Source organism: Zingiber officinale, chromosome 9A (assembly GCF_018446385.1).
Source record: "Zingiber officinale cultivar Zhangliang chromosome 9A, Zo_v1.1, whole genome shotgun sequence".
Lineage (NCBI taxonomy): Eukaryota > Viridiplantae > Streptophyta > Magnoliopsida > Zingiberales > Zingiberaceae > Zingiber > Zingiber officinale.
This window is the reverse complement of record NC_056002.1, coordinates 117,419,614-117,436,538: the sequence shown is the minus strand read 5'-3', so window position 1 is coordinate 117,436,538 and position 16,925 is coordinate 117,419,614. Positions and strand designations below refer to the sequence as shown.

The following is a 16,925-nucleotide window of genomic DNA, read 5'->3' as shown; positions in this document are numbered from 1 at the left end:
GTTCTCGAGATTGGAATATATCTCTTGGTAGCTTTCCAAATCTCTTGAGCAACTTTATAGGAGAGGTTGGTGTGCCCCATCTTTGGATCAACAGAGTTGATCAGTCAAGCCGCGAAGTTGGAGTTCTTTGCTTTTCAGGCCAGGTTTTCAGATGCCTCAAGGGATGGAGGTGGATAAGCCGCCGAAAGAAATCATACTTCCTTTGCCTTTGAAGTTCCTCCTGTTCAAAATGTGATAAAAGTAATTTGCAAAGTGTGGTTGTAAAGGATAGAGAGGGTGGAGGATTAAGAGGTTTCCTGATGAAGTGTCTTTTTACTTGTGCTTGAGCAGGTTTTGCTAATAAGCCAAGCAAAGTCAATCCTCTATAGATCTTTGTCGATTCATCACTGAGTTTCAAACTTGAGGAAAGTGATCTATTAACTCGAAAGAGACAATGAATCATAGGTGGAGAAATGGTTTAGTCCAACTTAATAATAGCAGATCCTTCTGTCTTATAAACCTCCTGCCTAAATTCTGATTTAGCAATTGTGGAACTACTACAATCTCCTCAAGTGTCCAATTGATACATGTATGTGATGCCCATTGTGGCTGCACCAATATCAACAACTCTTCCCAATTGGTTCAGCCTATCAATAGGATTCCTCATGTACCATTTGTCACAAGTCGACTTGATAGGCGCGAAATGTATAGTCCAAAATGTTTAAGCCTACATGAATTATCTTGTAGCCTAATCTAAGAATTGCATTCTGAGAGTCCAGCATCTTCAGTGTGGCATTATGCTGGGGTTACAACTGGCTAGAAGTCACTAACAAAAGACAATGAATCTCTAGAAGTAAATAGACTAGAGCAAAAAATAAATGTTAAAAGGGGAAAAATGGAAAAAAAAAATCCTTGTATTCCATTTTCCTTTTAAAAAGAAGAGGGATACAACTTTTGATGCAATCTAATAAAGCGCGAGACATAATGAAGAGCAGAAGCTAGTTGTTAGTGTTTGTGCAACCCAAAGGAAAGTTCAAAAGTAGTTGCAAGAGCTGGAAAAAAAACTGGAAGTGTTTTAATTAGACGACCAAATCAATGCTTTGGATCCACTTCAAACCAGAATAAAGTAGCAGGTCATAGTTGTGTCAGACCACCATGAACCTAGCTACCACTTGTGGTTGCAACTTACCACTGTATCTATTCTTCCTAGCTTCTTGATGCCACCACTTTGTTCACATTGAGAGCAGATTAACTCATTCAGGGGAACCATGGGATTTAATAAAGCAGCAAGAAAATTATTATCCTATGTAACAAAAAATGAAGCTCTTCTATTACATTTGTCTCTCAATGCGAAATACAAACACGTTCATCTTCAGGCTCTTCTTTGAGAGGAACTAAAATATGATTGGTGTGGGGAAACGAAACTTGTGCTCAAAAAGTTTGTTGTTGTTTTTTGTACAAGTAGGTTCTTCTGTATTTCAAATGGCATCATTCTATACAAATACAGAGAATACATACACAAAACAGTCTGCAGTTGCTAGGTCTGCGGTGAATTAAAGAAAATACCTAATTTGCAGCTAAAACTCTTCATCATTTGTCATTGATCTTGTAACTGGTATAGACCACCTTCCTAAATGTGCAGTATAGTTGATGCATCGAACGATGCCTCTTCCTGCAGGCCCATCTGGAAAGTCAATAACACTGACACTACCAGCATCAAGATGAAAAGAATCCATCCATTCTGTTGTCAGGTTGAGGCAATGGGCTATCAATGCAACATGAAGGGCAGGGTGTCCTACAACCACCAAATTTCTTTCCGAGGATTCTGATTCATCAGACAATTCGAGTAGCAAGGAGTTCCAAGCAGCCTTTGTCTGCTTCCAGATAGCTGTTAATATCTGGTGATCCAAGCGATCTAACCAACCTGGATGTGTTGCCAAACTGCCAGATGAATTCTGGTGACCAAAAAAAAAATTGCAAGTCACTTCAGTTGACTATTCAGGTATGCAATACAAGTAATAAATGGCTAGGCTCTTACTAATCCTGGAGTTAAAACATTAGATGGCACTGACTGTACTTGAGGATAAAGAATGCTTCTGTAGTTAATATCTATTTTATTTTTGTTTTAGAAAACATTAGGGATGGATTCAACACTTTAGAAGTTGACCTTCTGTGCTTGCTGCAAGGCAGGTTCAATTTCAAGTTCTAACATTTTCTTCATCTCCACATAGCGAGGCACACAATCAACACCCAGACAATCTGCAGCTTCTTGGACCTGTATTCAATGTCAACCAGAAAGAAAGCTATTTAAATAGGCTTAGGATGGGTCAAGTACAATACAATCTCAGTGATATGCCCCTTTTGAACTTCATGATCTCACCTCTGATATAGCCATGGCTGTATCAACTGAGGCAATCCGCGGGCTGCAAATTATGCTATTGATCTTCAAGTCTAGAAGTAACTCAGCAGTTTTTTGCGACTACATTGTATTGGTCCGGAGATCATTAAATTTGTTGCTTGATGAATAGGAGCAGTTGTAGGAACAAGATAAACTACCTGTATGACTCCAAGCATATTCATGGATTCATATCCCATATTAAGCAAGGCCTGAAAGTAATAATACACAGATCATTTTCTTTCTTCCAAAATCTGAAGATAGAACTCACAAGAAAAGCTATGACTAAAACATCTGGACACCAGTTTCTAGGAGAGCAAAGACAAAGACTAGAAGATACAGGGGGGGAAATCACTATACTCCAGTCACCAAAACAGGAAAAGTTCTTGAAATTGAGAAAACAAATAAAGTTGACGTAAATTGAGAAACAATTCTATGAAAGATTATTTCTGTTATCTCTCTGATATATACATATATAACAATGCTAGCGACAGAAAAAGGAAACTAGCTACACTATCATAACCCAAATCCCATGATTTATGGAATAAGATGATCTCACGATTTATGGAATACAAAATCTCCTAAAAATTGACTTTACGTTAATCATGTTTTCCTGCTATTAGGAAACATAGAATGGATCAAATACGATCATGTCATGTTCATGTACCAACCAAGAATTGAATCAAAATATGTATCAGAGCAGCACTCCCATGCTGGAAGATCAGAATCATCTCACGCTCATTGGGAGAGGAAGAAGAGAGAAGAAGAAGCTACAAATGGCTTCAAAACATGGCGAGAGGCATATTGGAAGTTGAAAAAGGAAAAGGTCAGAGTCGCTGAGTCAGGCAGAGGAATCATGTGATCCATACAGGAATGTAGTAATGTCAATGGAGAAATCAAGTAAGTTCTCCGGGGAGATTTTTAGAGGTCACGAACCTCACCGACAATCTAATTTGGCGACCACCACTTTGAAGGGGGCAGAATCGAATGGCCTCGGAGTGGGATAGAAATGAAGGAAGTTGCAAGGGGCAAGACGAGAGCCCATGACTTTTTTTAATAGAATTATATTAAATGATATGTATTAGTTATAATGTAATTAATTGATATTATCTATGTAATATATAACTAATTAACTAATACTGTATAATTAATTACTAGATTATGTAATTAGTTAATACAATATAATTAATTCCTTTATTTTTTTAGTTGGCACCAGGTATCTAGCTCTTAGAACCGACTAATCCTGGTCCAGTCTCACAGAAATTTCAAGGTTAATCAGGAAGCGATGGAGGCCCATCCAGACCTCATGGAGGTCAATCCACCAACATTCTTAGGCATGCTTCTCACCGGAGGGAAAAATCCCTGTTGTGCATCACAGTTGATATTGAAACTTTAGATCCTTTGGTTATCCGTTGAGGACCTAACCATTGCACCATTGATCGGGAGCAATTCCTTCATTAATTATTTTATTAACTATATGTAACTAATAATTCTGTGTAATTAATCAATATTATATGTATAAATGAAACTGTATGTAATTAAAATAGATGATTGATTTGTTTAGTTAATTGATTCAATATGTTGGTTAATCTTAATGTTAGCACAAATGGCTATTTAATTGGTATAGGCATGTATAAATATGTATTGAAATTATATTGACACGGCACGGTACTAAAATTGTACCAGTCTGTCCCATAAAGCTCAAGATTTCAAACCTTGGTATCACCACTAACAAATTATTAAAATGGGTTGAACATCCTTAGAAGTAGCTAAAGTAGTATGAAAATTGAAAACATAAACATCTAAAATAAACCATTTTTGGAAAAAGGGTACAAATAAACATCCATTAATGATATTCTACAAGTCAAACTAAAATTTCTATAGCAAATTAAGAATTTTACAAACTTATCAAGTAATTAAACAATTCTTGCTCAAATTTTAAATCGAAGAGAATAATGTACAACAAGCATAGCATAGATGGTTCTTTATGCAGTATCATATAGAAATTTTTCAATAAATGAAACAAATTTATCATCTTCTTTATACCTCAGTATTGCTTTGAGTAATCCCATGAGAGACCAAAATGATCCGCTTACCAGCTTTCCTTCCTCCAGATGTTCCAGAATTCACAGGAGAATTTGGTGTCTGCAATAGCATTCAGTTAATGGTAACTGCTTTGGTAGTATGAACATCTTTAAAGACCTGCGATTATGCACCTAGTTCGCAAGACAATATCCAATAAATATATAATTGTGATACATTTGAAAAGATAAAGTTTAAAAGTGTCCAAGATTCACTGACTAAAAAAAGTGCCCAGGATTCTTTAATTAATTGCAATAGAACTGAAAGCAGTTCACTGGATATTGATAGTTTGCTAGACAATTGAACTAGAAGTTAGCAATACAGGAAAGTAAATCAACAGAAACTAATTACAAAGAAAAGCGAAGATATCTAGAAATAAACAGCACAGTGAAAGAAGGTTTTACATTATTTATTTCACAAGATGAACCAAAGAAAATAGGACCACTAGTGATGCTATATAAAAAAAGGCAGCTAGGTGCACAACCTATGAAGGGTTATTATACGCAGCTTTACCTTGCTTCGTAAGAGACTATTTTTGACTCAAACCCATGATCTAGGTCACTAGTGATGTTATATGAAAATTATATTATACTTTAGTGTGTAATAGAGTGATGCCGGGCAAGATAACGATTATCCTGCAAGCTGACGAGAAGGGGGGTTGAGGAGAAGACAAGAAGAGATAACGCTGTCCTTCAGATTTTTTTTATATAAAGGAAATTTTATTTAATAATCGAGGATTAATCAGCTAAACAGATGTTCATATAGACTACAGACCCTAAGACCCAAATAAAGGAAAGAAATCCTAATATAAACTCCAATTCCTATCTTGTAAAAAAAGAAAAGAAATTCTAAAAAAAGAAAAAATGATTAACGGACACAATCCTAAAATTTCTAAACGGACTCAAATCCAAAAAAAAAAATACAAAAGATAGAAATTGCCAAAAATACCTAAAACACCAAAAATATCTTAAATACCAAAAGAATAAAAATTATCAAATAATAATAAAAATCTTTAGATCCTCCTGCATTAGTCACCCCGGGTTGAAAGAACTCGTTCTCGAGTTTATAGTAGTGTCAGATGGTAACCGATCATCTGGTACCAAATCGGCAAAATCTACTAATAGCTATTGGACTTTGGGAATTGATTCATTGCTCTAGCTTCTAGCAAAAGAGGCTTTTGTATCAGATGATTTAATTTCTGTTTTATCCATACTACTGAAGAGGGTAGACCACTCAGTAGGTCATCCTTAGGTTTAGGTTTCTAAACTTGCTCTTCAAATGCTTTGGGTTCCCATTTAATTCCATGTTCTTTAGCAACTTCATTCAGGATTTTAATGTGCATTTGCTGATAGTTTCTCGACCATCATATTGTTAGGACCTTCGGATAGCGGCTAGAGAGGGGGGGTGTGAATAGCCGACCTCAAATTATTGTTTCTTCCTACAATTTAGGTTAGCGCAGCGGAAATACAATGTAGAAACGAAAGTGGAGAAGATCAAACCTCAAACACGATGATGTAACGAGGTTCGGAGATGATACTCCTACTCCTCGGCGTGTCCGTAAGGTGGACGAAGCCTATCAATCTGTCGGTGGATGAGACCCCGGAAAACCGGCTAATAGAAACTCCTTCTGGGTGGAGAAACCTCGCCACAAACTTCTTGCAACAGCAAGATAGGAGTACAAAGATACAACATAATACAAAGGCAGTAAGAATGTAAAAACACAGCTTGCCTTCTCGTCGACTGGATGAAGCAGCAACTTCACGAAACACCTACAACAGCAGGAACCAGCCGAAGGAAGCTTCCATGAAGCTTCAGGAAAATGAGAGCTCAGCAAAGCTCTGATTGCAGTAAGATCAGAAAGAAAAGAGAGGCATCCCTTCCACTGTAGAGGCACTCGACCCCTTTATATCCCTGAACCTGCGAACCTGCAAAGAGGGCAGAAGACACAGCAGAAATCTAGCCGTTGTGACTCAACGGCTAGAGCTGGACCGATCAGGCTCCACCCTGATCGGTCCAGACCTTCTCTGATCGGCCTTGGGACCGATCAGGACCTATGCTGATCGGTCCCCAGACCGATCAGCACGCTTCACAGAGAGTTGCCCAACTCTCTGATCGGTCCACAGACCGATCAGGACTCAGGTGGATCGGTCCACAGACCGATCCCCCTCTTTCTTCTCCTGATCTTCTTCGCTTCTGTATGATTACTGATCGGTCACCAGACCGATCAGGTAATTCACATAAACACACTGTTTGGTTACTGATCGGTCACCAGACCGATCAGTCAACCAGCGTATCACTGGATCGATCACCAGACCGATCCAGGTTTAGAGCTCCCAGCCCTAAACCCTACCTGGTCCTGAGAACGAGCTACCGAGCCCTCTCTGACCTAGTCCGGTCCAGAGAACGAGCTCCCGAGCCCTCTCCGACCTAGTCCGGAGAACGAGCTACCGAGCCCTCTCCGACTTCGTCCGGTCCAGAGAACGAGCTCCCGAGCCCTCTCTGACCTAGTCCGGAGAATGAGCTACCGAGCCCTCTCCGACTTCGTCCGGTCCAGAGAACGAGCTACCGAGCCCTCTCTGACCTAGTCCGGAGAACGAGCTACCGAGCCCTCTCCGACTTCGTCATGCCAAGCTTCCATACTTGGACTTCTCCCGTGCCAAGCTCCCTGCTTGGACTTTTCCGTGCCAAGTCTCCATACTTGGACTTTTCCCGTGCCAAGTCTCCATACTTGGACTTTTCCCGTGCCAAGCTCCCTGCTTGGACTTTTCCGTGCCAAGTCTCCATACTTGGACTTCTCCGTGCCAAGTCTCCATACTTGGACTTCTCCGTGCCAAGTCTCCATACTTGGACTTTTCCCGTGCCAAGCTCCCTGCTTGGACTTTTCCGTGCCAAGTCTCCATACTTGGACTTCTCCGTGCCAAGTCTCCATACTTGGACTTCTCCGTGCCAGGTCTCCATACTCGGACTTTTCCCGTGCCAAACTCCCTGCTTGGACTTTTCCGTGCCAAGTCTCCATACTTGGACTTTTCCCGTGCCAGGTCAACTCAAGTCGGGTCAACCAGGTCAACATTGACCAAAGGTTGCACCCATAATCTCCCAAGTTTGTATTCTTGTCAAACATCAAGATACAACTTTTCTATTCTCGTCAAACATCAAAATACAACTCGAGTCAGGTCAACCAGGTCAACCTTGACCTAAGGTTGCACCAACACATATGACTAACTCCACAATCAGGTCGAATTTCAAGAGCAACCTTAACAAAATCTTTACTATACTTTGCTGTAACATGTTTGCTAATATCCATAAGTTCTGGGATATAGGCACATCTCAGGGATGCATATATTACACTTGATACTACTTCCTTTAGATCTATTGGGCAATTCTTCTATATCATCGCAAATCTGAATCAATGATTTCACAATATATCTCAATAAGTTCATATGCTGACATAGTCTTTTCTTCCCTGATAACATGTTCAACCTCGTCATATATTGGCTCGCTAGATGACTCAGTATTGTCTTCATTATAAATTGGATCAACCTCGTCATATATTGGCTCGCTAGATGACTCAGTCTTGTCTTCATTATAAATTGGATCTGACAATTTTGATCTTGTCATCCACATCTTTCTCATCGTCGTCGAAGATTGCTATCCTTTGGTCGTCAGCTTGCCTAGCAGCCTCCACTTTCTTCTGCTCTTCCCGTAAAGCAAGCTCTTTTGCCTCTTCTTCAAGCAACCTTCTTCTTTCCTTGTTTTCTTTGACCAACCTCTCATTCTCTCCCTTTGCTTTTGCTCGCTGTTTCTCAATGTACAGAGCAGCAACTGATGGCACATCTGAAGCAGCAGCTTTGCAAGATGAGTCCTTCAAGCCAACACCAGAAGATATTACTAAAGCTGATCCAACTTTCAACGAGCCTCGTGTCAATGAAGATGACCTTACAATAGCATCTGAATGACCAGACTTGAAAGATGGTGTTTTAGATGATGAAAACTAGCTAACATGAATCTTTGTACCATGATCAATTCTATCCTTCCTCTTCCCCTTGGAGTGAGAATGGAGAGATGATCCAGTAGTTCGTACACTCATCAACGGACCATTCGTCAACGACTGCTGCTCTTCCAATGCTTGATCTTCCTCCTCCTCGTTCGTATAATTATCGACCAATCTCGCACCTGCCTCAACGCCTGATTTCGTTGAAACAAAATTTCAGTGTAGCCAACAGGAAGAAATGGACTCTTCATCTTCTTCATCTTTGCTCAATCTCTGATCTTGGCCTTGCCTTGTTAGTCAGCGTCGCAAGTGCTCCCACCATGCAGATGCTATACCTTTGAGCTTAAAGGCAACCAATATTACTTTCACCTAATCGGGAACTTCTTCATAACAGAAAAAATCCTCTCCACTTCGTTGCTTCAATCAACAAAGCCCTCTGCTGGTACCGTACCGAAAAATACGAGTAGATCAACTTGAAATCCGAGATTTCCATGTCGATTCTCTCGACCACGTACCTTACGAACTTCAAGTATCTTCGCCGCTACACACTGGATTAAATATGTGACTTGCCTCTGTAAATCCTCAACACTCAACCGTGCTCAGGTTCCTCAATTGGAACTTGCATGTTGTTGTGACCATGACCACGGCCACTACGACCTTCCATTGGATCTAATGCTCGACTTCCTCAATCGAACACTGCCAGCTCTGATGCGGTTTGACGAGAAAGTAGGGTTTGAGAAGAAGGCAAGAAGATATAACCACTATCATTCATATTTTTATGTAAAAAGAAAATTTTATTTAATAATCGAGGATTAATTCTCAAACAGTTAAACAGATGTTTATATAGATTCTAAACCCTAAGACCCAAATAAAGGAAAGAAATCCTAATATATAGCCTACAATTCCTATCGTGAAAAGAAAGGAAAGAAATTCTTAAAAAAAAATATTAATAGACTTACAATTCTAAAATTTCTAAACGGACTGAAATACAAAAAAATACAAAAGATAAAAATTGCCAAAAAAATACCTAAAGCACCAAAAATACTTAAATACCAAAAGAATGAAAATTACCAAAAATAATAATAAAAATCTTCGGATCCTCTTGCATCATAGAGAGAACCATATCCCGCAAGCAAAGTAATAGTTGGTTGAACAAGACTTAGGTTTTAGACGATTATATTCATTGTTGTACTAATGACTAATCTGAGTCCTTGGTGTTTTATATACCTATAATAAGGGTCAACTTCATATAAAAGCGAGATGATTTAAGATGCACTACCAACACAAAATTTGGTATTGCACCGGCCATCGCATGCTGAAATCGCCGCTGCCGCCATTGTTGATGTTGCCATCATCGTCGTTGACGCCCCATAGCAGCGAGCTACTCCCGTTTGCCACCAATCATTATTGCTTGCTGTCATTCACAATTTCCTCCGACAACATCGTAGCAACAATAATACTCATTATTTATTCCACCACAATAGAGAAGTTTCCCCTATTTTTCTTCTAAGAACAGTAAACCCTAAGTCCTGTGTTAGATTCGACAGTCGACTCACAACATGTTGATCTTCTCGTGAAAGGAGAGTAGGGTATCTTAAGGCGAACCAGTGTGATTTGAGACACAATCAGGTGGGTTTTCCTACTTGTTTCATTTTAATTACCTTGTGCATGGTTAATTTTGTTAAAGTTGATTTAATGATAAAGTTTCTGAAAAAAAAAAATTCCTTATATGATCTTATTTCTTCTCTTGTTGGTTGACATATGCCTTCGCGTTGCTTGTCCTTATTTGATCTTATCGCTCTTCATCCTTCCTTGTTTCTCCTTAAAATTTGTTTGCGACAAAAATGATTAATTGAAATAAAGAATATGGAAATCAATAGTAATCTCATAAAAGGGTTTGAATTACTCTAAGAAACTGGGAGAAAACTAGATGTATAATTATATATCCAAATAAATAAAGTAATTGATATATTGTTTACACTTAGCTTTTGCTTTGCGCTCTAAAATGAGTTGCGTGCTATTTGTACTAAATTGACAAAACTATAAATAAAATACCATTACTATAGAGCTTGAGTTTTGTGATCTAAAAAGGGTTGTGTAACCTTATGCTAAATAAACAAAATGATGAATACAATACTTGTGGTATTGAGTTTCAACTCTGTTTCCTAGAAGAACTACATGACTACTTGTAGTTAGGGCTTTAGCTCCGCTCTTTGAGAGGGCTAGTGACTAAGTGTAGTATAGACCTTTGGCTCCACGCTCTAAAAAAGTTGCACTACGATTTATATTAAATTAATAAATAACTGAATTACTTATGTTATAGAGCATTAATTCTACACTCAAAGAGGGCCCTTGAGTCTTTTCATGCTTGTGTGGACTTCAGCCATTCCATATGAGATGATTTTCTCATTAGGTGGATTGTGCGTACACATGATATATTTCTATTAGGTGGATTACGGGTCAATCACCCCATAGATATATATGATACATTTTTACTGGATGAATTGTGGGCCGTTCACCCTTTATATATATTTATGATATATTTTGTATTGGATGGATTGGAGATCATTCATCCTATGTATATAGGATACATCTTTACCGAGTGGATTGTGGGTCGTTCACTCTATATATTCATATATGATTACGATGTACTTCATTTTGGATGGATTGCAGGTCCTTCATCCATATATACGATGCATCTTTTCCTAGACAGATTGCGGATTGTCTGTCATATATAGTATATATGTGGATTCATTGATGAATTAAATCACGAATACTTGTAAGTAAATAAAAGAAAAAAATATGAGAAATGATGAATTTGTCTAAGATCTGATTTAAAAGAAATTTATGATAAGAGATTAATATTCTTAAATTGATTGAAAATAAAAATCTTGAATAATTACTATATATTATATGTACATATATCAGGCACTTCTTTCTGATACCTACTTTGCATTTTGTGCTCATTTTTGAAATTTTTTACCATCAGATTATTTGTTGAAATGTATGCATAGCACTAGTGGAGTTTCTTTAGAGGTATCCATTTAGTCAATTTAATTAGCTTCTGTATATATATTGCTCTTGACACTACTGCAATTAATGTGTGGCGAGCAAAACTAGCTTCACGACAAGCTTAGCTCGTGCGGGGCATAACAACACCACTTGGGTTATCAAACTTATCAGTTCACTTCCTATAAACACCTCAGTTTTTGAACTGTTGTATTCATTGTTTCATGGCACTTATAGTATTTGAACTCTGTGGTGTATTCTACACCTGTAGCCTTGTGGATTTTCACGAGTGATTGAGTAATTGCACCAAAAACATGATTTAAGCATCAGACAAATTGGGGTTGTTTAATTTATAAGTTAGAAAAAAAACACTTCACAAAAGCAAGCAATCAAACTAAAGTGTACTGAGTTGAAACAACATTTACTCAAAGAAGAAAAAGAAACCAAGTTTTATTATAAAGAAAGAGTGCAAGTGAGGATCAATTTTTTTCCTTGCCTTGCATAGACCAACAATATAATCAAATTAGTAGAGGAATCATAAATGAATTAATAAGAAACATTGCATATCGTTTTTAGCCTACTTATTGCTACTGCAATTGCTCTGCAAGAAAGGACTGAGGAAAAGAGAATGACAGAAAAGGACTGTCAAACTCTTCATGGTTACCTAAGATAGCCACATGACATGCCAACATAACTCTGATTGGAAATAGTATAATTGCACAAATTAATCAATATGTTAAAGAATGAATTATATTGGTGTTCCATTTGGAGGTAATAGACAAGAAGAGTGCCCAATTTGCTCAACACTTTCGTTAGATCTTCAACTTAATTCCACAAAGTATGTGTATCCTGATAACAGTATGGAGACTATACTGGAAAAAATTAAATCATAACTAAGCACATGGTGTTAGTAACTTTAGTTAATATATAAGTATAATCAGAAGCATATACCTGATTCAAACGATTGATGCATATGTGTGGTGGGCCACCTCTGGGTTTGGGGGTGAAGTCTATTACACTCACCCCACAGTTGCTCTGTAGAAGATTCCTAAAGTATTGAGTCCCAAGTCCTGCATCAACAGACAAACTGTTATAGTTATATAAACTTCAAAAACTATTAAGATAGAAGAGTTTCACATGAACAAACAATAACAGAAGCACATCTACCAATTGCAGTAGCCACAAGAGCTTGGTTAACTGCATTGTGAGCAACAACAAGTACTGACTTTCCTTCACGGGATAAGATTTTTCTCCAACAGCTTTCTGCTCGGTCCCACAATTCTCTCACAGGGTAGTGGCCATCAATATTGAAATTTGCTGCATCCTTCTGCCATTGGCGATATGCATCACCAAATTTCTGTTTTCCTTCATGCTTCAAAAGACCCTGTAATAGTCATTGGCAAACAATTAGAATTGCACTTTAAATCCACACCACAAAAATGGAGAAAAAAAGATAAATTAGTGGTTATAGGAATAGGAAGAGAGCTGAAAAAGTCTATGGAAAACACTTACTTGGAAGGAGTAGAGGTCAATCTCCCTCAGATCAGGCTCAGCAATCATTTCCTTATTCCGAGTACCCCATATAATCTCAGCTGTCCTCCGAGATCGAATCAAGGGACTGGTACACATAACCGAACCCACATTCCACATTATCAATGAAAGGAAAAGCTAAATAGATTCACATTTATTTGAAGGCAAGAAAAGAGAGAGAGTGGCAAGTGATTGTGATAACCTCGCTACTAAAAGTACTGACCCAGCTACAGATAAGAAAAGAAGAGGAAACTAAAGAAATGACAAAACTATGTTGGGAATAAAGGGAAGCCCAAAACCCACATTATCCATAATCCGACATCTAGAAGTCCAAAACCCTCTTTACCTTTATTAGCAACCTTGTTTTTCTTATCCCTCATGATTTTCAAGGTCATATAATTCTGGGTTTTCACATGGGCTTTAATAAATACACGCGTGCACCAAGAAGGTTTAGCTGAGTTCAAGTTCCAGAGTCGAAAGGAGTGCAACTATGCAAGTGCCATGCTATATAGTAGGATATGCTATTGCCTGTGTTGCATCAAGTCAGCACACTAGTAACTGTATTCAAGACCATTAGAATTCTCTAGAAAGTGTATAAAGGTAGTGGTTAACCTAATATAATAGAAGGGTTTCATTGTGCAAATTGGACATGGGTATGCTTTTCTTTTAGGAGAAAGTGTAATATATGGCAATTTTCAAATAATTTATCATCAAGAAGCACTATGGACGGAAAATTACTTAGACTAGATTAATGTGTTGAAGTTGAGTGGCTTAGAAAATTAATTTCACACCTTCCTGTGCACGATCATTGGTACCTCATATATCTATTAATTGAGATAATAAATTGTGATTGAATTTTGAAGTAAGATACTTCATACTTGCAAATACAAAATTTAGAGAATATAATAATAAGACAAAACTATATAAGATGGATTGCATAGTAATTGTTAAATGTATGTTTGCATAGTAATTGTTGGATTATCATGTGATTTTTTTTGTTATGATAGCTTCTTAAATGGATAGGTATTTTTATCAGTCATGTTTGACGAGTGTCACTTGAATATTGGTCAGAGCATAAAGTTGGATGTAATCATGATTTGTGAACAATATCCTGATGGTAACTCATGGTTTAGTGGCATGAGTAAGTTTTTAGCATTTACAGATGTAATCAAATATCCAAGTCAATTTACACCAAAAATCCAAAATCCAGCCTCAACCAGAGTTACTAATGAAGTGTTCATATAGCTTATCCATCCTAAGTTATTCTGATAGTATTAGTTGCATACTTGCAACATGGAGGATAAAAAACCAGGGCAATGAGCTTTGACTTGTATCCATCTTTAATTTTATATTTCTTTTCTTTTTTATTTAGCATCTTATTATCGAAAAAAATTGCATCGGAGTTATCACCGAGAATTGGAAATTGGAATCCCGTTGTAACGAACTAATCTTCAAGGGAGAAATTTTTCAACGAATAGTCCGACAAAAATAGGCATTCCAAGGAATGAAGGACCGACCTAGTGAAGCAGACATCAAAGGAATCAGTCAGGAGCATCTGGCGGGAGGTCTCGGCCTGAGATTCGCCCTTGGAGGTGAGGACGGAGTAGTCGGAGCTCCCCTGGATGCGCCCTTCCTCGTTCCATGTGCTCTGTCCATGCCTCACAAGCACAACTCTCTTCGCCTCTCTCAACGATGGCAGAGATTGCCGGAGCTCTGGCGCCCGAAGGATCTCCCTGACGTTCGAGCAGAAGATTCCATGTGGGATCCTTGTCCTCCGCTGGGAATGAGAACCGCAGGCGGGCGACGCAGGCACCAAAGCGAGCATTTCGAACGGCGGCGGTGGATGCGAGAAAGGGCGGACGGCGTGATGCCCTCGAGCCCTGGGGAGAGGGAGGAGCCAACCGATGACAATAATTTAAATATTTTTAATAATAATTATTTTCCCTCTGTGCGGCTTCAGTTAGTTTTCCTCCCGAGGAAGGATAAGGCCACGTATATCGGTATACAACAGACACCGCCCACGTCGGAGGCTCATCCTATGTTTACTCGGACGGGCGGACGAGAAGAGGAAGAAAAAGGACAGGAAGAGAAGAGACTGAAAGGAAACGAGAAACAGGAGTGTTACAAAATTTTCTATACTCTAACGTTGATGAGCAATTTTAGATCATCTTACGAAATAATAATAATGTTGGGTTTGCTAATTTTCTTTATCTTCGTAGCTTCAGATCCAAATGAATAGTTCTCATAGACGATGTCAAATTTGATCTTGTCTGAAATCTGCGAAGATGTGCACTAGCTTCGATGGGTGATGATGACCTCCGACGAAGATGAACTCCCGAAGATCCGGAGAAACTTCTCAACACTCCTACGCACAATGAGACGAACCAACAAAACGTTAGTGACTTAAAACCGAGGTGGGGATCCCTGGTTAGGCCCTCCGATGCTCAAATCAATTCCTCTCGAATGTGGAAGAAGAAGAAGAAGAAGAATAACTGAAGTGAAACAGAGTTTGGATGCTAGAACTTGCGTACCTTGCCAACGGAGAGAATTCCCCTTTTTATACTATCTCACGTGACCTCCATAGTCGTGAAGTGTCCCCGGTTCGTTAGGATTTGTTAGAAGATGAAGTCATCTTCTATACTTCGTGCAATAATCCTTTAAGGAATCTTTTTTGTACCTCAGATGTACCTCTTTAGTCGTTTGTGACTTATATTTGTGATGGGGGACACGTCATTGTAATTGAAGAAGCTTCTAGAAGATATTTCCCGTCAAATATTATGTTGGGCATATCTCGGTCGATCGTTCAAGCCGACCGTATATTAAGAATATCTTCTGTTGATCCTATCTTTATGCTCAGGCAGACTTTTCCCGACCGAGCATATATGAGCACGTGGGCACTCACTCGACTTGCGGTCGGCCGGTAATATGTTGAGAATCATACATAAGACTAAATACCTTTATGCTCGGGTGGGCTTAGCCCGACCGAACATATATAAGCACGTGAGTGCTCGATTGGCCTGCGGTCGATCGGTAATATAAGTCTAAGTGTCTTTATGCTCGGGCAGGATTTTTCCAATCGTGCATATATGAGCATGTGGGCGCTCGCTTGGCCTACTGTCGGCCGATAATATGTTGAAAAACATATATAAGGCTAAATGTCTTTATGCTCGGGCGAGCTTAGCCAGGCCGAGCATATATGAGCACGTGGGTACTCGCTCAGCATGCGATCGGTCGGTAATATAAGTCTAAGTATCTTTATACTCGGACGGGCTTTGCCCGACCGAGCATATATGAGCACGTGGGTACTCGGTCTGTCGGTAATATGATGAGAATCATATATAAAGCTAAATACCTTTATGCATGGCCGGACTTAGCCCGGCCGAGCGTATATAAGCATGTGTGTGCTCGCTTGGCCTGCGGTCGGCCGATAATATACTGAGAATCATATATAAAGCTAAATGTCTTTATTCTCGGGCAGGTTTAACCCAGTCGAGTGCATATGAGCAGGTGGGTGCTCGCTCGCCCTGCGGTCGGTCAGTAATATAAGTCTAAGTGCTTTTATGCTCGAGCGGACTTTGCCCGACCGAACATATATGAGCACGTGGGTGCTCGCTCGGCCTGTGGTCGGCTGATAATATGTTGAGAATCATATATAAGGCTAAATGTCTTTATGTTCGGGCGGCTTAGCCCAGCCGAGCATATATGAGCACGTGGGTGCTCACTCGGCCTACGGTCAGCCGGTAATATACTGAAAATCATATATAAGGCTAAATGCCTTTATACTCAAGCGGACTTAGCCCGACCGAGCATATATGAGCACGTGGGTGCTCGCTCGACTTGTGATCGGGCGGTAATATGCTAAAAATCATACATAAGGCTAAATGTCTTTATGCTCGGGTGGGCTTAGCCCGACCGAGCATATATGAGTATGTGGGTGCT

The 16,925-nt window shown here is 39.1% G+C and overlaps 1 protein-coding gene across 1 annotated transcript; it reads right to left on the bottom strand.

The window, feature by feature from the left end:
* Positions 1 to 1,285: 1,285 nt before the first annotated feature.
* On the bottom strand, positions 1,286 to 14,899 carry LOC122020319 (2-carboxy-D-arabinitol-1-phosphatase-like). The gene is made up of 9 exons (XM_042578199.1): positions 14,504 to 14,899; positions 12,969 to 13,074; positions 12,624 to 12,840; positions 12,408 to 12,526; positions 4,421 to 4,519; positions 2,536 to 2,586; positions 2,360 to 2,458; positions 2,147 to 2,254; positions 1,286 to 1,934 (listed from the first exon to the last, which is right to left on the bottom strand). Exons 1-9 carry the CDS (start codon positions 14,809 to 14,811, stop codon positions 1,557 to 1,559), a joined length of 1,485 nt encoding a protein of 494 aa, XP_042434133.1. The 5' UTR covers positions 14,812 to 14,899; the 3' UTR covers positions 1,286 to 1,556.
* Positions 14,900 to 16,925: the final 2,026 nt, after the last annotated feature.

Excerpts from the sequence above, each read along its gene's own strand:
- LOC122020319 (XM_042578199.1), bottom strand. The coding sequence starts at position 14,811 with ATGCTCGCTTTGGTGCCTGCGTCGCCCGCCTGCGGTTCTCATTCCCAG. Across the intron at positions 12,841-12,968 it reads TTGACCTCTACTCCTTCCAA|GGTCTTTTGAAGCATGAAGG; the intron begins GTAAGTGTTTTC and ends TGACTATTACAG. Across the intron at positions 2,255-2,359 it reads CAGCCATGGCTATATCAGAG|GTCCAAGAAGCTGCAGATTG; the intron begins GTGAGATCATGA and ends CATTGAATACAG.